This window comes from Vicia villosa, linkage group LG2, assembly GCF_029867415.1.
Source record: "Vicia villosa cultivar HV-30 ecotype Madison, WI linkage group LG2, Vvil1.0, whole genome shotgun sequence".
In the NCBI taxonomy this organism is placed as follows: Eukaryota; Viridiplantae; Streptophyta; class Magnoliopsida; order Fabales; family Fabaceae; genus Vicia; species Vicia villosa.
Window position 1 is genome coordinate 127,357,619 of NC_081181.1, and position 25,408 is coordinate 127,383,026.

Genomic DNA, 25,408 nt, shown 5'->3' on the forward strand with positions numbered 1-25,408 from the left:
CTACTTAAAAAGAGCCATCCTACGAACACTTTTTGAAGCAAATTCATCAACCAAGTCTTCATATTTTATCGTTTCCAAAATATCATTTTCAACTGCTATTGCTGCCAATCCATTAAGTCTTTCTTGTGACATGGTAGATCGCAAGTAAGTCTTTAACAACTTCAATTTTGAAAAACTTCTTTCTGCAGAAGCAACAGTCACATGAATAGTCAATAAAATTCTATATGCAATAACTGTATTAGGAAAACAATCCAAGCCTTTCGAAAATAATAATATATCAATAGGTGTTATGATTTCTTCAGGCAACATTTCTCTAAGTAACTTTAACTCTGCAAAAAATTCATTCCCATCAATATCAGATTGTTCATTATGTTTTAATACCCGTTTAAAGTTACTACAACAAGACTTTAAAGTTGCATCATCCAATGATTGTAACTTGTGAGAAGTAAATAAGAAACCAAAAATACTTTCATACTCTTGGTATTGCTCAAATCTCTTATTAAGAGAAACAACAACTTGATCAACAAGGTAAAGAAAATAATTAATCCTGAAAGATTCCTCTTCAGATAGCTCAACTATTGGGGTATTCAAATTCTCATCAAATTGTCTTTTTCTTTTAATAATACGTCTTTGAGGAAATGTAGGGGTGATATTCAATTCAACCGCAATTTCCTTAGCATTAACCAATGCCTTATAAAAACCTGTTTCACTATAATCCTCAAAATATGAAATCAACTCCTTTATTTTTTCCATAGCAACATCAATAAGCATATCCTTTTCTTGTAAAATCTTGCTAACATAATTAATTGCAGATAATATTTCAAACCAAATAATTATAGCTATCAAAAACTCAAAATCACGAAGCTCATTTGTTGCTAATGATTTAGCTTCATTTTGTATTTTAGGATCAAGATCATTATCAGACACTTCAAGTAAAGCTTCTCTAAAATCTAACATTTGAGTTCTTATAGCTTTGACACTTTCTACACGACTCTCCCAATGAGTGGAAGACAATGATTTTGGAGTCAACCCTTTTACATTATCTTTTAAAATTTTCCACCTCTTAATAGAATTGGAAAAAATTGTATAAATGCGTTGAATAACTCCAAAAAAAATCCTAGCTTTAATACAAGAGTTAGCCATATCACACAATGCCAAATTAAGACTATGACAACCACAAGGAGTATAAAAGGCTCTCGGATTTATGTCTAAAAATCTCTTTTGTACACCTTGATGTTTTCCTTTCATATTTGACCCATTATCATAACCTTTTCCTCTCACATCAAATAGGTCGAGACCAAGCTCTTTCAATTCATTTTGTAAAACATCAAAAAGCCCTTGACCAGTTGTATCATTCACATTCAAAAATCCTAAAAAGGATTCCTCAATGCTAACAGAAGCTGAAGAAATATCCACATATCTTATTATCAAAGACATCTGCTCTTGGTGACTAACATCAGGAGTACAATCAAGTATCACAGAGAAATACTTTGCTTGTTTGATTTTTCTAATAATTTCAATTTTAATTGCAGAACCAAGCAATGAAATCAAATCATTTTGTATTTTATGCCCAAGATAATGAACATGAATTTTTTGAGTTGTAACACGTCTAACATGTTCTTGGATTATTGGGTGAAATTCAGCTAACATTTCAATCAAACCCAAAAAGTTTCTGTTGTTATCTTCGTACAATTTCTCTTGAGAACCACGAAAGGCCAAATTATGTTTACCTAGAAATTTTACTATTGAAATAACTCTTTTTAAAACATTTTTCCAATGAACCTTTTCTTTCTCAATTAATCTTTGAGTCGTTTTATCAATAGTTTGAAATGTTTGCAGCCTTTGACGATACTCATACCAAGTAGTCATATTTTTAACATGTTCCATGCCTAACTCGTGCTCTTTAATTCTTGCACCAACATGTACCCAATCACTATTGTCATACCCCAAAATTTGCCCTCTTATAATTGTGAATGTCATTTTATTTTGAATAATTGACATAGCGTAGTTGGTAAGAGTTTGAGGGCAGAAGACGCACGACTGAGATGTCCCGGGGGTCGAATCCCACTTCTAACACATTTCCCCTTTTATTAGTTTTCTATTTTTTTTATTTCTAACCTCATTTTTATCAAAAAAAAAAAAAAAGAAGAAAAATCAATAAAATCCATAAAACATTCAAAAATAACAAAAATAATTTTTTCATGTAATTAATTAATATTTTCATGCATATTACCTTTTTTCACTTTTTGTATTTTATCATAAATTCATAAAATATTCAAAAATAGATCTTTGTCACATTTTAGAAGAGGACCACGATTAATTAAAATAATTATAACTCCCAATCAAAAATATTTGATTTTTGGATTTTTTATTATTTTTGTTAATTATGGACTTTATTCTTTATTAATTATTTCTAACCTAATTTTATGTTATAAATAGGTACAAAATCCTAACCTAAGGAGGAGGAGACTAACCCTATTTTTCTACCGCATTCACGTACGATAACTCATTCACCAATTCACATAATTCTGCACATGTTTCTAGCACACAAGTCAAAGTGTTTCCAATCACTATCGATTTCACCCAATTCTTTTCAACCTTACACCAAGTTAAACCCTTTTCTTCTTTCTCCCTGACATATAACTACACCATATAATCCTAACATCTAACCTTTAAATCATCAAACCTACACACCTACAAGCCATTCTCAAATCCCACTAACATGTCTTTTACTTACCATCAAAGATCATAAAACTAACTATTGTTACAGTTCCTTTTTTTCTATTGTTCTTGTTTTAGTGTTTGTACAGGTTCTCATTACAGCAAAGGAAAGCGAGGAGATTGCAAAAAAATCAAAACGAGTTCGAAACATGTATTCGTCGTTGCCCACACTCTCACGGAGCATCCCCGATCCAATCTACAAACAATTTCATATTAAACAATTAACAACCAACCCTGAGGCCGATTTTCATTCACATTTGTTGCAGGAAGCAAAGAGTACAAAAGAGGAAGTCGGAGATCACTAGCATCGCCGACGAACCATCGCCGTGTAGCCAACACCGGCCCCTCCCCGCGCTACGGATCCGCTCGACTCCGACGAGCCATCGCGATCGAGAACAGTCTCCGATCCACCAACAGCTTCATCACGCGACCTCTAACAGTAACTCAGCTTGTCTATGCTTGCAATTTTTCTTCCTGATGCTTATCGCTATCTCGCTTCAGCATTGTTGATTTGTTAATACTTCTGTGTTGTTCTTAATTTGTTACAAATGTTCTGATTAGCCATAGATCCATGTTTGCTATTGTACATCTGGTTTAGATCTTGAAAGAAATAGGAACAAGTTTGAGTAGATGGTAGAACAAGAGGGATTAGAAAATTTGTGGCTAAGAAGAAGAGGAGAGATCTAAAACTTTTGATACTGTTTAGCCCTTTCGGTTTAATATGTGTTATTCTAATCTTTGTTTTTTATCAATTCCTAATCCACTTGTCAAGAACGGATTCGTTGAAGAGAATTTGGAAAAAGTCAAATAAAAACAACAAAACTCAATCTCATGTAACGTAAATTTAAGTTAATGCTAACTAATATTTATCATTATCAATTGATGCATATATACATATAATTTTAGAGTTTTATTTCAATAGGTAGTAGTACACTATTTTCTATATATATTTGCACTCTTTTTATTATTAGTTTTTTTATTTATTTAAGTGATTTGTTTCATTTGCTAATTTAGTTATGTATGCTTTCCCAATCTCTAAAAATATCAAAATACTTTATTTTCATATAATTAATAAAAATACCAAAATGTTGTAGTTAATTACTTTTTTTTTAGAATTTAATATTGAATTTTTGTTGTTCTTGTTATTTTTGATCAATATTTGTTTATATCTTTTATCATTTTCCAGTCATTATTTTGGTATTTCATTACTAACATTTTTTTGTTTATTGCGAGGTACTTTTGAGCTGTTTATCTATTCTCCCAGATATTCGCAAATTCGTCCTCAATCTCCTCCACTGGATCTAAAGGACCACAGGGTTAACCCCGATGCTACTCCCGACTGTCAACCATATCAGATCAAATAAAAAGCTAAGTCCTTTTCATATTTATTTGATTTAATTTCTTTTTGCTTTATCTATTTATTTAATTAGGGTTAACCCTAATTGCCAATGAATCGATAATGCACTCACCCCTTCCTATTTTGTTTCCTTTTGTCAATTTTTCAGGGTTCGCCAACCATCAAAGCTCTCATAGTCGGTAACTCTAAAACTCTAACCTCTTCTATTTTTTCTTATAATTATTACTTATGTCAAACCCTATTAAGGGATCCGCTGGTTACAATTTCCCTCCCCCATATTTGTTTTGGTTATATTATTTAAATGCGTGGTTAGTAATCCTAGGGAGTGCAACCTTTGAATTGAACATAGAATCACTAATTTTACAAGATAATATATTCGAATATAATCACATGATTGGTGCACACACACACGCTTTTGGGGTAACCCCTCTGTTGCCTGGTTGCCTTGTTGCCTGTTGCCTTGTTGCCTGTTCCTGTTGCCTTGTATTTTTGCAGAATAGCCAGTCCCTCGAATACGAGGATATCTCAGCCATGTTGCCTCGATTAAAGGTCATGGTCCCTAATGATGCTGCCTTCGATACACTAACATGACCTCGACCCTCGGAAGTTGCCTACGGAAAAAAGCTGAGGTATCTTCTGGTTGCCTAACGAAAAAATGGCTTATTCTGATCCTTGCCTTAGACTACCTACCCTTCTATGGCATGGGACAGTCTCATGGCAAAGGATGCTTCGACGACCCTTCAACCTCCAAACGAAAGGCTTCCTGCCCTCTTATGGCAAGGATAGACCCTTTCATTCTGAAAGGCTAAAAAGAGACCTATCATCTGAGTTTAAGGTAATTGCCCCTAATTGCCTTGCAATGCTCAAACTTTCATTATATTCTTTCTCATAATTTTTCAAAAGGGCTACGCTCATTTACGAGCTAAAGTCCCTATCTCTTTCATCTACATTTTCTAAACAAACGAGCAAGCAAAGCAATTAAGAGCCCATGGAAAACCATGGATGCAAAGGGTGCCTTACACCTTCCCTTTGCATAAATTACCCCCCGAACTTAGATTTCTTAAAAGGTTTTTTTCTGTTTCTTTTTGCCTTTCCGAATATTGTTTGGATAAAATAAAAGTCGGTGGCGACTCTTGCTTACCGCGACATTTCGATTGATAAAAAGTCAGTTCACCGTATTACAGAACTGGCGACTCTGCTGGGGATAAATTTTCGATAAAAGAGGGGTTACCTTAAAAGTTTAGGATTCATTTAAATGTTTTCTATTGTTTGCTTTGTTTGATTTAATTTTGCAGGGCTGTTTTGGGTATTCTGTTGTGTGAAAGATCCTAACCCGGATCTGAGTACCTTAGGCATATGGCATGAGATCAAGGAGACTGCACAGCGTATACTGATGTGGTTGATCTGATGGCCATCGTTAGTGTGGCACATTGGTTTGTCCTGGTGTTCCTTGGGATCCGACCTGAGGAAATGCTTGGCTGCCGCGTGGTGTCATTAAGCACTAATTCGCCCTTAGAACCTTAGTCGAACTTGACTTTGGCCTTTTAGAAAGTAGCGAGATGGCTGGCTTTGGTTCCGACTGAAGTTGGTTGATACTCGAAGCTACACTCATATGGACTGGACTTTCAGGACCTTCCCGGTTGGTGATTCGATTGCCGAACTGAGATAAGCGCCTTCGAGAAAGGTCAATGATATGAGCTCCCTAGAACCCGATCTTTATATAGGACAGGTTGAACCAACTAAACTTCAGGGGGAGGGTACGTACCTGTGAACCACGTGCAAGCCTAACCATAAGGCAAAATTGTGTGACTTGTGTGACTTGCCTGACTTGTGTGACTTGTTTGTGTTTGCTACTAACCTTCATTTTCTCGCAGGTTTTGTTGAAAGGACTTGTTTGTCCTTACTATCTCACACTATGACTAATGAACTGCATTCGCATAACATCATGACATCATGACATCATAAGCATAACATGATCAACTAACCCTTTCAAGGATCTTAGGAATTTAGGGCGCATAATTTCAGGTGCTCTTATCAAGGACTGAATTCCTATCTAGGGGCAAGAGGATTTATTTTCCTCTGGCCACGTGCCTTCCAATTCAGAGACTCGATACCTATCAAGGGGCAAGAGGATTTACTTTCCTCTAGCCATATACTTTCAAATTCAGAAGGATCCCGAATCAGAGGCGATGACCCACTCGATATGGTGAGCTTGATTCTCAAAAAAGGATGTTCCAAGACGAAAGTCAGAGTTCTTCAGACAAGGCTGCGACCAATTTAACTTCTATATGTCGTGAACTAAATTTCCTAAAGAACCTTGAAAGAATTGCATTTGCATTCATAACATCGCATAACAGGTTTCTCACAACAGGTATCTCATCCTCTCTTGTTGTTTACTTCAGCACAAATGGATTTCGAGCAATCAGTCAAACACCTTCAGGCTCAGAACGTCCGATCCCAAACTTTGATTCTGAACTCAGCCAAGGGGCAAGAAGAATTGAAGGCACTCCTATTCCTGGGTACAATTACAATGCGAAATGTGCTTATTGTTCGAACAATCTTGGTCATGACACTAAGGATTATGGACCATTGAAGCATAAGATTCAAGATTTAATCGATGACAAGATCATTGATTTCATTTCACCTGAGGAACCTCATATAGCTGATGTTGTGCACAACCAGAAAGGCCGTAATGAACGCAACCAATCTGTTGGGCAGTTCTGATCTCTACACCAGCTCCACAACAACGACGCAAGCCAGATGCACCTAAGCGTCAATTCACCAAAATTAACATGTCACTGGCTCAAGCATTACAACATTTGCTGAGAGAGAACTTGATTACTTTAAGGGATCCTCCTGTAAAGCCTAACACTTCCGCCCCTAGCTACAAGCCCAATGCGAGGTGCGCATATCACTCCAATAGCCCTGGGCATGATACGAATGATTGTTGGCCATTGAAGAACAAGATTCAAGACATGATCGATGCTGGTGAAATTGAATTCTATCATCCCAAGACTCCTGTGGTGATCACTACTCCTATGCCTAATCACAAAAAGATTGATTAATACCTAGAAGGATGAACTTTTTAGATCATTAGATTTACTTTCATTTGCAATTTCTATTCTGTTTGTTTAAACACTCCAATTATGATAGACATTATTTGTTTTAATAATCATCATCAGTGCATTGCATATGTTTGTCTTGAATAAATTATTTCGCTATCACTCCTTTTAAATTATGTCGTTACTCTGCATATGTTTTGTGATACTCAACTCCTGCTAAGCTGTAAGCCTTTTAAGGGAGGATGACGAAAACGATACCGCAACCTCATACAGTTTGCTTTCGAACGGACTATGTTGACGATGTACAGGCATTGTTTCAATTCCTAAACAGTGGAGATATAAGGATGATAATCCCTCGTCAACCCCCTTGAGCCTAAGAAGTAGAAGTTTCTTTCTTGTACTAATTAAAACCCTTGATCATAACCTGGGGCAGGGTAGTTCTCAGTTAATTTGGCTGTGCATTCTATTTTAAGAGAATCATTCAGTACACCTTTCAACAAAGGTTTCAATCACAAGCGTTCATCCGCACACATCAAAGAAGCGTTGGATACGTCAATCAAAAGCCAATGATGGTTCATCAAGCAAGGCAGTCAATATCTTTCAAAAAAAAAAATGAAAAACATCTATACAAATAAAAGCCTGCTAAGTCAAAAATCAAAAGACGACTTAGGCAAAAATCAAGGCATCCCGCTGACTGTAAGCTCAAAATAGACAGTTCAGGCAAAAGTTAGGGATATCAAAAAGATGAGAAAAAAAGAAGTCAATAAATTCTTAAACAACACAAAGTTGTGACTACCAAAAGGAAGAAGTGACTGCCATCTCAAAAGTTATCTTTGCTTGTGAACCATCATCAGTATCAAAGGTGCAAATCCAAAAGTCTCTTGGAACCTGAATGCATAAGTTTGATTTAGTTGAGCTTAGGACTGAAGATCATCACGAAGAGGGGTGGGTACAATAAACTTTGAGCCATTATCCTTTGTTTCTTAAAACCGTGAACCAAGCCACGTTACAACCCTTGAAAGTCCTAATTGAAGCATGGTTAGTTCGAAAGCATACTGTCACCAAAAAGGTATCCTGACTCCTTAAGGTTTACCAAAAATACCAAGTTGATATCACGTTTCTACAAACATCACGTTGTCACAAATATCATGTTTTTACAAATATCATGTTTTTTTACAAACATCACACGTTTACATCTTTGGTTTTAATGTTTTTCAAAAAAACTCAAGACAAACGTATGCATTGCATCTCATGAATTCATTATTAAACATATTCTGCTACATAATTTCAAATGTTAGCATCAGAAAGAACTTGCACAGGGTACAACTAATGACTAGAAAGTTATCCCGATAGGCAACGTCTCCTACATATACAAGGGGCATGACACGTTTCTCCCAATCAATCTGGGGCAATCAAGTCAAGATTCGAAGAATCTCTCAAATGCCAAAAAGTCAAAAGCATACATCCCAAGCGGAAGTCAAACTATTTCCCGGTCAATCTGGGGAAATCAAGTCAAGATTCCGAGAATCTCTCAAAGATGCCAAAAACAATCAGGGGCATGCATCCAAATAAATCTTAAGCTATTTCCAATCAATATGGGGCATTGTCCTGGACCAATGGTTACTAAAGGGGCATGTCGCCCATGGTTCATATCTCATAAAGTCCTCGCGAGACGAATCTTTCCAAAGTTCCTACTAACCGGGGCAAATCTATACAAGTCCAGCTTGACATCTTGATCAACATTCAGTGGCGTGCCCTAATTAAAGTCCAGGAACGACAGGTACTATAATACTAGGGGCAACATTCAAGACATCCGCGTCTTCCCACAAAGCTGATTTCGCAAGATCATATCCCCACAGAGTAATCCCTAAGAAGATGTCTTCCAACACTCCTACCCCGACAAAGGCATGGCTCCCCAACATGGTTTCCCTTTATCCCCAATCAGGGAACATCAAGTTACTAATGATCCCCAAGCAGAAATTATAAATCCCCAGCTGAGCATCTGCAAGACGAAATCCAAACAACAAAGACTTGGAGATTTATTTTCTCGACTAAATCATATTTGCATACCATATGACACAAACATATTCATACATCGCATACATCACTATATAACAAATCCATAACATACGAAGTTTCTCATTTATTTTGAGATACTCATTACATAAACACATGCATCATGACATAAGAAAACTAACCTCTACTTTTCAGGATACTACTACCTCTATTTTCAAGTATTAAGTCGACACCTTTGACGGTTCCTTAATATATTCAGACTTAAGTCGATACCTTTGACGGTTCCTTAATGATCTACCTTTGGAAGTTAAGTCGATACCTTTGACGGTTCCTTAATGATCCACCTTCATATCTAAGTCGATACCTTTGACGGTGCCTTAATGATATGCTTCGAATATTAAGTCGATACCTTTGACGGTTCCTTAATGATCTACCTTTGGAAGTTAAGTCGATACCTTTGACGGTTCCTTAATGATCCACCTTCATATCTAAGTCAATACCTTTGACGGTGCCTTAATGATATGCTTCGAATATTAAGTCGATACCTTTGACGGTTCCTTAATGATCTACCTTTGGAAGTTAAGTCGATACCTTTGACGGTTCCTTAATGATCCACCTTCATATCTAAGTCGATACCTTTGACGGTGCCTTAATGATATGCTTCGAATATTAAGTCGATACCTTTGACGGTTCCTTAATGATCTACCTTTGGAAGTTAAGTCGATACCTTTGACGGTTCCTTAATGATCCACCTTCATATCTAAGTCGATACCTTTGACGGTGCCTTAATGATATGCTGCGAATATTAAGTCGGTACCTCTGACGGTAATCCAATTCAGACTTGAGTCGATACCTCAGACGGTTCCTCAACATTCAAAGACTAAAAACAGAAACCTCGCAACAATTAATACTCCAACAACACCTGGATGGCATCTTTAAGCCCATCTCCGACAAAAGTCCCTACTTCAGCTAGGGCAAATTTCTTGGTATTCTAGTGTTCAATCATCTTCCACCTTCAGATACCGACTGGCATACAAACCACTCTACATCTTCAGGTTTAAGATAATTGAACAGGGGCAGCTGTCATACCCCAAAATTTGCCCTCTTATAATTGTGAATGTCATTTTATTTTGAATAATTGACATAGCGTAGTTGGTAAGAGTTTGAGGGCAGAAGACGCACGACTGAGATGTCCCGGGGGTCGAATCCCACTTCTAACACATTTCCCCTTTTATTAGTTTTCTATTTTTTTTATTTCTAACCTCATTTTTATCAAAAAAAAAAAAGAAGAAAAATCAATAAAATCCATAAAACATTCAAAAATAACAAAAATAGTTTTTTCATGTAATTAATTAATATTTTCATGCATATTACCTTTTTTCACTTTTTGTATTTTATCATAAATTCATAAAATATTCAAAAATAGATCTTTGTCACATTTTAGAAGAGGACCACGATTAATTAAAATAATTATAACTCCCAATCAAAAATATTTGATTTTTGGATTTTTTATTATTTTTGTTAATTATGGACTTTATTCTTTATTAATTATTTCTAACCTAATTTTATGTTATAAATAGGTACAAAATCCTAACCTAAGGAGGAGGAGACTAACCCTATTTTTCTACCGCATTCACGTACGATAACTCATTCACCAATTCACATAATTCTGCACATGTTTCTAGCACACAAGTCAAAGTGTTTCCAATCACTATCGATTTCACCCAATTCTTTTCAACCTTACACCAAGTTAAACCCTTTTCTTCTTTCTCCCTGACATATAACTACACCATATAATCCTAACATCTAACCTTTAAATCATCAAACCTACACACCTACAAGCCATTCTCAAATCCCACTAACATGTCTTTTACTTACCATCAAAGATCATAAAACTAACTATTGTTACAGTTCCTTTTTTTCTATTGTTCTTGTTTTAGTGTTTGTACAGGTTCTCATTACAGCAAAGGAAAGCGAGGAGATTGCAAAAAAATCAAAACGAGTTCGAAACATGTATTCGTCGTTGCCCACACTCTCACGGAGCATCCCCGATCCAATCTACAAACAATTTCATATTAAACAATTAACAACCAACCCTGAGGCCGATTTTCATTCACATTTGTTGCAGGAAGCAAAGAGTACAAAAGAGGAAGTCGGAGATCACTAGCATCGCCGACGAACCATCGCCGTGTAGCCAACGCCGACCCCTCCCCGCGCTACGGATCCGCTCGACTCCGACGAGCCATCGCGATCGAGAACAGTCTCCGATCCACCAACAGCTTCATCACGCGACCTCTAACAGTAACTCAGCTTGTCTATGCTTGCAATTTTTCTTCCTGATGCTTATCGCTATCTCGCTTCAGCATTGTTGATTTGTTAATACTTCTGTGTTGTTCTTAATTTGTTACAAATGTTCTGATTAGCCATAGATCCATGTTTGCTATTGTACATCTGGTTTAGATCTTGAAAGAAATAGGAACAAGTTTGAGTAGATGGTAGAACAAGAGGGATTAGAAAATTTGTGGCTAAGAAGAAGAGGAGAGATCTAAAACTTTTGATACTGTTTAGCCCTTTCGGTTTAATATGTGTTATTCTAATCTTTGTTTTTTATCAATTCCTAATCCACTTGTCAAGAACGGATTCGTTGAAGAGAATTTGGAAAAAGTCAAATAAAAACAACAAAACTCAATCTCATGTAACGTAAATTTAAGTTAATGCTAACTAATATTTATCATTATCAATTGATGCATATATACATATAATTTTAGAGTTTTATTTCAATAGGTAGTAGTACACTATTTTCTATATATATTTGCACTCTTTTTATTATTAGTTTTTTTATTTATTTAAGTGATTTGTTTCATTTGCTAATTTAGTTATGTATGCTTTCCCAATCTCTAAAAATATCAAAATACTTTATTTTCATATAATTAATAAAAATACCAAAATGTTGTAGTTAATTACTTTTTTTTTAGAATTTAATATTGAATTTCTGTTGTTCTTGTTATTTTTTATCAATATTTGTTTATATCTTTTATCATTTTACAGTCATTATTTTGGTATTTCATTACTAACATTTTTTTGTTTATTGCGAGGTACTTTTGAGCTGTTTATCTATTCTCCCAGATATTCGCAAATTCGTCCTCAATCTCCTCCACTGGATCTAAAGGACCACAGGGTTAACCCCGATGCTACTCCCGACTGTCAACCATATCAGATCAAATAAAAAGCTAAGTCCTTTTCATATTTATTTGATTTAATTTCTTTTTGCTTTATCTATTTATTTAATTAGGGTTAACCCTAATTGCCAATGAATCGATAATGCACTCACCCCTTCCTATTTTGTTTCCTTTTGTCAATTTTTCAGGGTTCGCCAACCATCAAAGCTCTCATAGTCGGTAACTCTAAAACTCTAACCTCTTCTATTTTTTCTTATAATTATTACTTATGTCAAACCCTATTAAGGGATCCGCTGGTTACAATTTCCCTCCCCCATATTTGTTTTGGTTATATTATTTAAATGCGTGGTTAGTAATCCTAGGGAGTGCAACCTTTGAATTGAACATAGAATCACTAATTTTACAAGATAATATATTCGAATATAATCACATGATTGGTGCACACACACACACGCTTTTGGGGTAACCCCTCTGTTGCCTGGTTGCCTTGTTGCCTGTTGCCTTGTTGCCTGTTCCTGTTGCCTTGTATTTTTGCAGAATAGCCAGTCCCTCGAATACGAGGATATCTCAGCCATGTTGCCTCGATTAAAGGTCATGGTCCCTAATGATGCTGCCTTCGATACACTAACATGACCTCGACCCTCGGAAGTTGCCTACGGAAAAAAGCTGAGGTATCTTCTGGTTGCCTAACGAAAAAATGGCTTATTCTGATCCTTGCCTTAGACCACCTACCCTTCTATGGCATGGGACAGTCTCATGGCAAAGGATGCTTCGACGACCCTTCAACCTCCAAACGAAAGGCTTCCTGCCCTCTTATGGCAAGGATAGACCCTTTCATTCTGAAAGGCTAAAAAGAGACCTATCATCTGAGTTTAAGGTAATTGCCCCTAATTGCCTTGCAATGCTCAAACTTTCATTATATTCTTTCTCATAATTTTTCAAAAGGGCTACGCTCATTTACGAGCTAAAGTCCCTATCTCTTTCATCTACATTTTCTAAACAAACGAGCAAGCAAAGCAATTAAGAGCCCATGGAAAACCATGGATGCAAAGGGTGCCTTACACCTTCCCTTTGCATAAATTACCCCCCGAACTTAGATTTCTTAAAAGGTTTTTTTCTGTTTCTTTTTGCCTTTCCGAATATTGTTTGGATAAAATAAAAGTCGGTGGCGACTCTTGCTTACCGCGACATTTCGATTGATAAAAAGTCAGTTCACCGTATTACAGAACTGGCGACTCTGCTGGGGATAAATTTTCGATAAAAGAGGGGTTACCTTAAAAGTTTAGGATTCATTTAAATGTTTTCTATTGTTTGCTTTGTTTGATTTAATTTTGCAGGGCTGTTTTGGGTATTCTGTTGTGTGAAAGATCCTAACCCGGATCTGAGTACCTTAGGCATATGGCATGAGATCAAGGAGACTGCACAGCGTATACTGATGTGGTTGATCTGATGGCCATCGTTAGTGTGGCACATTGGTTTGTCCTGGTGTTCCTTGGGATCCGACCTGAGGAAATGCTTGGCTGCCGCGTGGTGTCATTAAGCACTAATTCGCCCTTAGAACCTTAGTCGAACTTGACTTTGGCCTTTTAGAAAGTAGCGAGATGGCTGGCTTTGGTTCCGACTGAAGTTGGTTGATACTCGAAGCTACACTCATATGGACTGGACTTTCAGGACCTTCCCGGTTGGTGATTCGATTGCCGAACTGAGATAAGCGCCTTCGAGAAAGGTCAATGATATGAGCTCCCTAGAACCCGATCTTTATATAGGACAGGTTGAACCAACTAAACTTCAGGGGGAGGGTACGTACCTGTGAACCACGTGCAAGCCTAACCATAAGGCAAAATTGTGTGACTTGTGTGACTTGCCTGACTTGTGTGACTTGTTTGTGTTTGCTACTAACCTTCATTTTCTCGCAGGTTTTGTTGAAAGGACTTGTTTGTCCTTACTATCTCACACTATGACTAATGAACTGCATTCGCATAACATCATGACATCATGACATCATAAGCATAACATGATCAACTAACCCTTTCAAGGATCTTAGGAATTTAGGGCGCATAATTTCAGGTGCTCTTATCAAGGACTGAATTCCTATCTAGGGGCAAGAGGATTTATTTTCCTCTGGCCACGTGCCTTCCAATTCAGAGACTCGATACCTATCAAGGGGCAAGAGGATTTACTTTCCTCTAGCCATATACTTTCAAATTCAGAAGGATCCCGAATCAGAGGCGATGACCCACTCGATATGGTGAGCTTGATTCTCAAAAAAGGATGTTCCAAGACGAAAGTCAGAGTTCTTCAGACAAGGCTGCGACCAATTTAACTTCTATATGTCGTGAACTAAATTTCCTAAAGAACCTTGAAAGAATTGCATTTGCATTCATAACATCGCATAACAGGTTTCTCACAACAGGTATCTCATCCTCTCTTGTTGTTTACTTCAGCACAAATGGATTTCGAGCAATCAGTCAAACACCTTCAGGCTCAGAACGTCCGATCCCAAACTTTGATTCTGAACTCAGCCAAGGGGCAAGAAGAATTGAAGGCACTCCTATTCCTGGGTACAATTACAATGCGAAATGTGCTTATTGTTCGAACAATCTTGGTCATGACACTAAGGATTATGGACCATTGAAGCATAAGATTCAAGATTTAATCGATGACAAGATCATTGATTTCATTTCACCTGAGGAACCTCATATAGCTGATGTTGTGCACAACCAGAAAGGCCGTAATGAACGCAACCAATCTGTTGGGCAGTTCTGATCTCTACACCAGCTCCACAACAACGACGCAAGCCAGATGCACCTAAGCGTCAATTCACCAAAATTAACATGTCACTGGCTCAAGCATTACAACATTTGCTGAGAGAGAACTTGATTACTTTAAGGGATCCTCCTGTAAAGCCTAACACTTCCGCCCCTAGCTACAAGCCCAATGCGAGGTGCGCATATCACTCCAATAGCCCTGGGCATGATACGAATGATTGTTGGCCATTGAAGAACAAGATTCAAGACATGATCGATGCTGGTGAAATTGAATTCTATCATCCCAAGACTCCTGTGGTGATCACTACTCCTATGCCTAATCACAAAAAGATTGATTAATACCTAGAAGGATGAACTTTTTAGATCATTAGATTTACTTTCATTTGCAATTTCTATTCTGTTTGTTTAAACACTCCAATTATGATAGACATTATTTGTTTTAATAATCATCATCAGTGCATTGCATATGTTTGTCTTGAATAAATTATTTCGCTATCACTCCTTTTAAATTATGTCGTTACTCTGCATATGTTTTGTGATACTCAACTCCTGCTAAGCTGTAAGCCTTTTAAGGGAGGATGACGAAAACGATACCGCAACCTCATACAGTTTGCTTTCGAACGGACTATGTTGACGATGTACAGGCATTGTTTCAATTCCTAAACAGTGGAGATATAAGGATGATAATCCCTCGTCAACCCCCTTGAGCCTAAGAAGTAGAAGTTTCTTTCTTGTACTAATTAAAACCCTTGATCATAACCTGGGGCAGGGTAGTTCTCAGTTAATTTGGCTGTGCATTCTATTTTAAGAGAATCATTCAGTACACCTTTCAACAAAGGTTTCAATCACAAGCGTTCATCCGCACACATCAAAGAAGCGTTGGATACGTCAATCAAAAGCCAATGATGGTTCATCAAGCAAGGCAGTCAATATCTTTCAAAAAAAAAATGAAAAACATCTATACAAATAAAAGCCTGCTAAGTCAAAAATCAAAAGACGACTTAGGCAAAAATCAAGGCATCCCGCTGACTGTAAGCTCAAAATAGACAGTTCAGGCAAAAGTTAGGGATATCAAAAAGATGAGAAAAAAAGAAGTCAATAAATTCTTAAACAACACAAAGTTGTGACTACCAAAAGGAAGAAGTGACTGCCATCTCAAAAGTTATCTTTGCTTGTGAACCATCATCAGTATCAAAGGTGCAAATCCAAAAGTCTCTTGGAACCTGAATGCATAAGTTTGATTTAGTTGAGCTTAGGACTGAAGATCATCACGAAGAGGGGTGGGTACAATAAACTTTGAGCCATTATCCTTTGTTTCTTAAAACCGTGAACCAAGCCACGTTACAACCCTTGAAAGTCCTAATTGAAGCATGGTTAGTTCGAAAGCATACTGTCACCAAAAAGGTATCCTGACTCCTTAAGGTTTACCAAAAATACCAAGTTGATATCACGTTTCTACAAACATCACGTTGTCACAAATATCATGTTTTTACAAATATCATGTTTTTTTACAAACATCACACGTTTACATCTTTGGTTTTAATGTTTTTCAAAAAAACTCAAGACAAACGTATGCATTGCATCTCATGAATTCATTATTAAACATATTCTGCTACATAATTTCAAATGTTAGCATCAGAAAGAACTTGCACAGGGTACAACTAATGACTAGAAAGTTATCCCGATAGGCAACGTCTCCTACATATACAAGGGGCATGACACGTTTCTCCCAATCAATCTGGGGCAATCAAGTCAAGATTCGAAGAATCTCTCAAATGCCAAAAAGTCAAAAGCATACATCCCAAGCGGAAGTCAAACTATTTCCCGGTCAATCTGGGGAAATCAAGTCAAGATTCCGAGAATCTCTCAAAGATGCCAAAAACAATCAGGGGCATGCATCCAAATAAATCTTAAGCTATTTCCAATCAATATGGGGCATTGTCCTGGACCAATGGTTACTAAAGGGGCATGTCGCCCATGGTTCATATCTCATAAAGTCCTCGCGAGACGAATCTTTCCAAAGTTCCTACTAACCGGGGCAAATCTATACAAGTCCAGCTTGACATCTTGATCAACATTCAGTGGCGTGCCCTAATTAAAGTCCAGGAACGACAGGTACTATAATACTAGGGGCAACATTCAAGACATCCGCGTCTTCCCACAAAGCTGATTTCGCAAGATCATATCCCCACAGAGTAATCCCTAAGAAGATGTCTTCCAACACTCCTACCCCGACAAAGGCATGGCTCCCCAACATGGTTTCCCTTTATCCCCAATCAGGGAACATCAAGTTACTAATGATCCCCAAGCAGAAATTATAAATCCCCAGCTGAGCATCTGCAAGACGAAATCCAAACAACAAAGACTTGGAGATTTATTTTCTCGACTAAATCATATTTGCATACCATATGACACAAACATATTCATACATCGCATACATCACTATATAACAAATCCATAACATACGAAGTTTCTCATTTATTTTGAGATACTCATTACATAAACACATGCATCATGACATAAGAAAACTAACCTCTACTTTTCAGGATACTACTACCTCTATTTTCAAGTATTAAGTCGACACCTTTGACGGTTCCTTAATATATTCAGACTTAAGTCGATACCTTTGACGGTTCCTTAATGATCTACCTTTGGAAGTTAAGTCGATACCTTTGACGGTTCCTTAATGATCCACCTTCATATCTAAGTCGATACCTTTGACGGTGCCTTAATGATATGCTTCGAATATTAAGTCGATACCTTTGACGGTTCCTTAATGATCTACCTTTGGAAGTTAAGTCGATACCTTTGACGGTTCCTTAATGATCCACCTTCATATCTAAGTCAATACCTTTGACGGTGCCTTAATGATATGCTTCGAATATTAAGTCGATACCTTTGACGGTTCCTTAATGATCTACCTTTGGAAGTTAAGTCGATACCTTTGACGGTTCCTTAATGATCCACCTTCATATCTAAGTCGATACCTTTGACGGTGCCTTAATGATATGCTTCGAATATTAAGTCGATACCTTTGACGGTTCCTTAATGATCTACCTTTGGAAGTTAAGTCGATACCTTTGACGGTTCCTTAATGATCCACCTTCATATCTAAGTCGATACCTTTGACGGTGCCTTAATGATATGCTGCGAATATTAAGTCGGTACCTCTGACGGTAATCCAATTCAGACTTGAGTCGATACCTCAGACGGTTCCTCAACATTCAAAGACTAAAAACAGAAACCTCGCAACAATTAATACTCCAACAACACCTGGATGGCATCTTTAAGCCCATCTCCGACAAAAGTCCCTACTTCAGCTAGGGCAAATTTCTTGGTATTCTAGTGTTCAATCATCTTCCACCTTCAGATACCGACTGGCATACAAACCACTCTACATCTTCAGGTTTAAGATAATTGAACAGGGGCAGCTGTCATACCCCAAAATTTGCCCTCTTATAATTGTGAATGTCATTTTATTTTGAATAATTGACATAGCGTAGTTGGTAAGAGTTTGAGGGCAGAAGACGCACGACTGAGATGTCCCGGGGGTCGAATCCCACTTCTAACACATTTCCCCTTTTATTAGTTTTCTATTTTTTTTATTTCTAACCTCATTTTTATCAAAAAAAAAAAAGAAGAAAAATCAATAAAATCCATAAAACATTCAAAAATAACAAAAATAGTTTTTTCATGTAATTAATTAATATTTTCATGCATATTACCTTTTTTCACTTTTTGTATTTTATCATAAATTCATAAAATATTCAAAAATAGATCTTTGTCACATTTTAGAAGAGGACCACGATTAATTAAAATAATTATAACTCCCAATCAAAAATATTTGATTTTTGGATTTTTTATTATTTTTGTTAATTATGGACTTTATTCTTTATTAATTATTTCTAACCTAATTTTATGTTATAAATAGGTACAAAATCCTAACCTAAGGAGGAGGAGACTAACCCTATTTTTCTACCGCATTCACGTACGATAACTCATTCACCAATTCACATAATTCTGCACATGTTTCTAGCACACAAGTCAAAGTGTTTCCAATCACTATCGATTTCACCCAATTCTTTTCAACCTTACACCAAGTTAAACCCTTTTCTTCTTTCTCCCTGACATATAACTACACCATATAATCCTAACATCTAACCTTTAAATCATCAAACCTACACACCTACAAGCCATTCTCAAATCCCACTAACATGTCTTTTACTTACCATCAAAGATCATAAAACTAACTATTGTTACAGTTCCTTTTTTTCTATTGTTCTTGTTTTAGTGTTTGTACAGGTTCTCATTACAGCAAAGGAAAGCGAGGAGATTGCAAAAAAATCAAAACGAGTTCGAAACATGTATTCGTCGTTGCCCACACTCTCACGGAGCATCCCCGATCCAATCTACAAACAATTTCATATTAAACAATTAACAACCAACCCTGAGGCCGATTTTCATTCACATTTGTTGCAGGAAGCAAAGAGTACAAAAGAGGAAGTCGGAGATCACTAGCATCGCCGACGAACCATCGCCGTGTAGCCAACGCCGGCCCCTCCCCGCGCTACGGATCCGCTCGACTCCGACGAGCCATCGCGATCGAGAACAGTCTCCGATCCACCAACAGCTTCATCACGCGACCTCTAACAGTAACTCAGCTTGTCTATGCTTGCAATTTTTCTTCCTGATGCTTATCGCTATCTCGCTTCAGCATTGTTGATTTGTTAATACTTCTGTGTTGTTCTTAATTTGTTACAAATGTTCTGATTAGCCATAGATCCATGTTTGCTATTGTACATCTGGTTTAGATCTTGAAAGAAATAGGAACAAGTTTGAGTAGATGGTAGAACAAGAGGGATTAGAAAATTTGTGGCTAAGAAGAAGAGGAGAGATCTAAAACTTTTGATACTGTTTAGCCCTTTCGGTTTAATATGTGTTATTCTAATCTTTGTTTTTTATCAATTCCTAATCCACTTGTCAAGAACGGATTCGTTGAAGAGAATTTGGAAAAAGTCAAATAAAAACAACAAAACTCAATCTCATGTAACGTAAATTTAAGTTAATGCTAACTAATATTTATCATTATCAATTGATGCATATATACATATAATTTTAGAGTTTTATTTCAATAGGTAGTAGTACACTATTTTCTATATATATTTGCACTCTTTTTATTATTAGTTTTTTTATTTATTTAAGTGATTTGTTTCATTTGCTAATTTAGTTATGTATGCTTTCCCAATCTCTAAAAATATCAAAATACTTTATTTTCATATAATTAATAAAAATACCAAAATGTTGTAGTTAATTACTTTTTTTTTAGAATTTAATATTGAATTTCTGTTGTTCTTGTTATTTTTTATCAATATTTGTTTATATCTTTTATCATTTTCCAGTCATTATTTTGGTATTTCATTACTAACATTTTTTTGTTTATTGCGAGGTACTTTTGAGCTGTTTATCTATTCTCCCAGATATTCGCAAATTCGTCCTCAATCTCCTCCACTGGATCTAAAGGACCACAGGGTTAACCCCGATGCTACTCCCGACTGTCAACCATATCAGATCAAATAAAAAGCTAAGTCCTTTTCATATTTATTTGATTTAATTTCTTTTTGCTTTATCTATTTATTTAATTAGGGTTAACCCTAATTGCCAATGAATCGATAATGCACTCACCCCTTCCTATTTTGTTTCCTTTTGTCAATTTTTCAGGGTTCGCCAACCATCAAAGCTCTCATAGTCGGTAACTCTAAAACTCTAACCTCTTCTATTTTTTCTTATAATTATTACTTATGTCAAACCCTATTAAGGGATCCGCTGGTTACAATTTCCCTCCCCCATATTTGTTTTGGTTATATTATTTAAATGCGTGGTTAGTAATCCTAGGGAGTGCAACCTTTGAATTGAACATAGAATCACTAATTTTACAAGATAATATATTCGAATATAATCACATGATTGGTGCACACACACACGCTTTTGGGGTAACCCCTCTGTTGCCTGGTTGCCTTGTTGCCTGTTGCCTTGTTGCCTGTTCCTGTTGCCTTGTATTTTTGCAGAATAGCCAGTCCCTCGAATACGAGGATATCTCAGCCATGTTGCCTCGATTAAAGGTCATGGTCCCTAATGATGCTGCCTTCGATACACTAACATGACCTCGACCCTCGGAAGTTGCCTACGGAAAAAAGCTGAGGTATCTTCTGGTTGCCTAACGAAAAAATGGCTTATTCTGATCCTTGCCTTAGACTACCTACCCTTCTATGGCATGGGACAGTCTCATGGCAAAGGATGCTTCGACGACCCTTCAACCTCCAAACGAAAGGCTTCCTGCCCTCTTATGGCAAGGATAGACCCTTTCATTCTGAAAGGCTAAAAAGAGACCTATCATCTGAGTTTAAGGTAATTGCCCCTAATTGCCTTGCAATGCTCAAACTTTCATTATATTCTTTCTCATAATTTTTCAAAAGGGCTACGCTCATTTACGAGCTAAAGTCCCTATCTCTTTCATCTACATTTTCTAAACAAACGAGCAAGCAAAGCAATTAAGAGCCCATGGAAAACCATGGATGCAAAGGGTGCCTTACACCTTCCCTTTGCATAAATTACCCCCCGAACTTAGATTTCTTAAAAGGTTTTTTTCTGTTTCTTTTTGCCTTTCCGAATATTGTTTGGATAAAATAAAAGTCGGTGGCGACTCTTGCTTACCGCGACATTTCGATTGATAAAAAGTCAGTTCACCGTATTACAACTATAATCCTCATTTGCTAATTGTCCCTTACCAATACCATTTTTAAAAACTTTACAACAAAAACAAAATAATCTATCAAGCTCTTTCGAATAAACAAGCCAATCTCTATCACACATCTCTCCATTTGCTAAAGCCCTCGTATACAAATTAGCCGTAAAACGTCTATTCAAACTATCTCTAGGACCCTTTGAAATAGAATTATCTCTTTTAGGACCTTTCATAACTAATAAATCAATTAGTTTAGGTTGAAGACTGTCCCAATTTCTTGGATCAAATATATCATAATCAACATTATGATCATTATTAACTTCCTCAAGATTATCATTATCATTATTAATTTCCTCATCAATGGGCATACTATCAAGATTGTCATTTTCAATAGGCACACTATCAACATTATCATTTTCAATAGGCACACTATCAACATTATCATTTTCAATAGGCACAACTTCAATATTATCAATATTTTCATTTGAAACTTGTGATTCTTTAGTTAAAAATTTATCAAGAGCTCCCGCTTGAGATCTAACTAACTCTTCAATTTTTTTCTTTTTCCTACGCTTATCATTTCCACATTCATACTTCCTATTCTTAGGAGGCATAGTAAAAAAAAAACCTGGAATATCTCACTATGTTTAATGTGTCCGCTGAAGATCAATTTCGTAGATAGTATTCACCGACAAACGTCTATTGCAGTCCCGTTGTAAAATTGAGTTCCTAAAATAAATTAAATTATTAAAGCAAAACAAAATCAATTACATTAATAAGAAAGATTACAGAGGAAATTAAAAATTAATAGCTTAAGCTTAACTATAATTCTTTTAGGAATCTTTTAGAAAATTAGAACAAAACTTGAATCACAACAATACAACCAAAAATACCCAATTCAAAAATACTGCACAGTATAACAACAAAATCAATTAAGTTTTACAATAATTATGAAAATCAATTAAGAAATAACAATTAACAACACTCAACATAGTATACCAACAACCCTATTGAAACAAAACAACTAAAATCCTATCCTTGGAGGCATATATTCATTTAGTTTTACAATAATTAATAATACATACCATACCAGAACTTAAAAGAAATAAAGAGAAGAAAAAAAACATACCCCAACGGTGGTGGTGCGTTTGCGTTTTGCCGTTTCGTCACGGTGAAGTGTTTCGATGCAACGTTTTGTTACAGTGCGGTGTTTCACTCACTACGGTGAAGAGTTTCGGTAGGTGCCGCGGTGGATTGGTGGTGTGGTGTGTTAACAGCGTTTCGTTTTTTTTTATCGTTACTGTGTTGTGTTGTTTTACAGAGAAGGGGAAGAGGAGAGTCGATAATAGAAAAAAAAAGAGACGTGTACCGTTTCATCTACTATATCTTTTAATATTTTATTTTATATATATATATATATAATTTGTTAATAGTAATATTAAATATTGGGCCCCCAAGATTGTGAGGCCCAGTGCAGTAGCACAGCCTGCACCTGGTTAGGGCCGGGCCTGCCTTTGTTTTAGCTTAGCGAGATCTATTTCTTAACCTTAAAGTTTTGTCCATGAAGTCTTCTTTACCACCTTTTCTCGCTAAGTGTGCCTATGGTTCTTATCTGATGTTGAGCAAGATGTTGTAACATCTTGACCAACTGTCATGACAGGTTATACTGTCATGAGTTTTGACAAATGTATTGCCAGATGTTGTGACATGTTACACCAGAACATCATGACAATACAAACTAGTTTTAATCCTTGAAGATTTGATTGAAAAATATGAGATTCTAGAATATTCAAGTGCTCGTATAGGCGCAACCAATCAAGGATATTTTAGGGACAATGCAAAATTGATCTGGTTTCATAAAAAGAACCTTTGAGACTTTTTTAGGAAACTTGGATTTGATTTGATTTGTTTCTGTTTTTTCTGAAGATCTTGCAGCTGATTGAAAAAGAAAAGATTGGATTTGATTCAAGAGTCCAAGCCCATACTGCAAGAGTCTTTAAATAAGTACTTACTAAATGTAGAAAAGTAAGCATTCACAACAAAGAAATCGTGGGTGCAAAATAGGGGGTTTAGGTTTCAGGAGTCTTTTAAGGTTTTAGTGTTTTTGTTTGTGTGTCACTCGTATATCTTCTGATACATTGAGGTAGACTGATTATTCTCACTCTTGAAGCTTTTAAGAAAAAGAGTTGAGTATTGTTCTTGGTTGAAGCTTTTAAGCAAGACCAATTATTGTTTATTGGAAGTGTAATATTCTATTTGGTTCTTTGGTACAATTGCTAGGATTGTGACTGTTTTTATCACTGAGATGATAGTGGGAAGTGGGAGAGGGTTCACATATTTAGGAGGTTCCTAGGTAGAAATTGCATAGAAGTAGTGTGTCGTCCTCGGTTTTTCTCGTGAGATACGAACTGACTCTTCTTTTATTTTTGAGTTGTGAAAATCAGAGAGTCGCCACCGACTTTTATTTTATCCAATTAAGGAAAGGTTTATAAAAGAAACAGAAAAAGACCTTTAAGAGATTTTGGGTTCGGGGGTAGGTTATACAAAGGGAAGGTATTAGCACCCCTTTGTATCCATGGTTATCCATGGGCTCTTAATTGCTTAGCTCACTTGTTTGAATCATTTGTCTTGCTTTGAAATGCTTGTATGTGGTTTTAAAATACCTTTGTAAATTAACTTTGCAATGATCCTTGTGCGGATGTATACAAAGTGTTTTATCTTTCGAAAGATGTTTTGAAAAAAGATCTTTAACTTCGTAATGATCCTTGTTTGGATATATACAAAATGTTGTCTTTTTTGAAAGTTTTGTTTTGAAAAACAGTGATATGTGAAACATTTGTTGTTTTGTTTGATTTGAGCAAGCAATTAGGAGATCTACCCTAAGTTCATAAGGTCCTTTCCTATTTTCTTTTAGAAAATTTTCTTTGACTGGATACAGAAAGAAATTATTTGAATTGCATTTGAAACAGTAGAATTGATTTTGGAAAGAGTAACGGAGGGATTACCCTAAGAGGTGCAAGTGTGATTGTGTTTTATTTTCAGATATATTTGTCTTTGAGATTAGTGATCTAGCGCTTCAGTTTTTGTTCTTGACATACACGCAGTTTTATATGTACAGAAATTAAAGTGCGGGAATGTAAAATGCGGAAAGTAAATCTACGCTATTACATCGATTGTGAGGGAAATGTAAACTACACTATTTACATGAATTTTGACAACCTATACACTTATCTATGAATTCAAATTGCAATAAGATAAAGGGGAAATATTTTTGGATTTTTGGATGATTGATTTTAATTAAAATTAATGCATAATTAATTTAATTAAAATGTCAAGAATTAGAAATAAAATTTAAACCTAAAAAATTAAGTCTAAAATATGTCCAAGATGTGTGTTAATTAATTTAAAATAACTTTAATTTTTTTTGTGATTTTTGAAATTGTTTTTTTTTGAAATTATTAAGTTAATCAATATATAATTATGCAAATAATTATACAAATAATTTAAACTTAAAGAGAAAGATATTCTAAATATGTACAAAATTAGTTTAATATATATAAACT

At 36.0% G+C, this 25,408-nt stretch overlaps 1 protein-coding gene across 1 annotated transcript; it reads right to left on the reverse strand.

Annotated features, from left to right (window-relative positions):
- Positions 1–22,459, reverse strand: LOC131649973 (uncharacterized). Its single transcript, XM_058919712.1, has 2 exons — positions 21,970–22,459; positions 1–1,919 (listed from the first exon to the last, which is right to left on the reverse strand). The coding sequence occupies exons 1-2, from the start codon at positions 22,457–22,459 to the stop codon at positions 1–3; spliced, it is 2,409 nt and encodes an 802-aa protein (XP_058775695.1).
- Between the last annotated feature and the right edge of the window lie 2,949 nt (positions 22,460–25,408).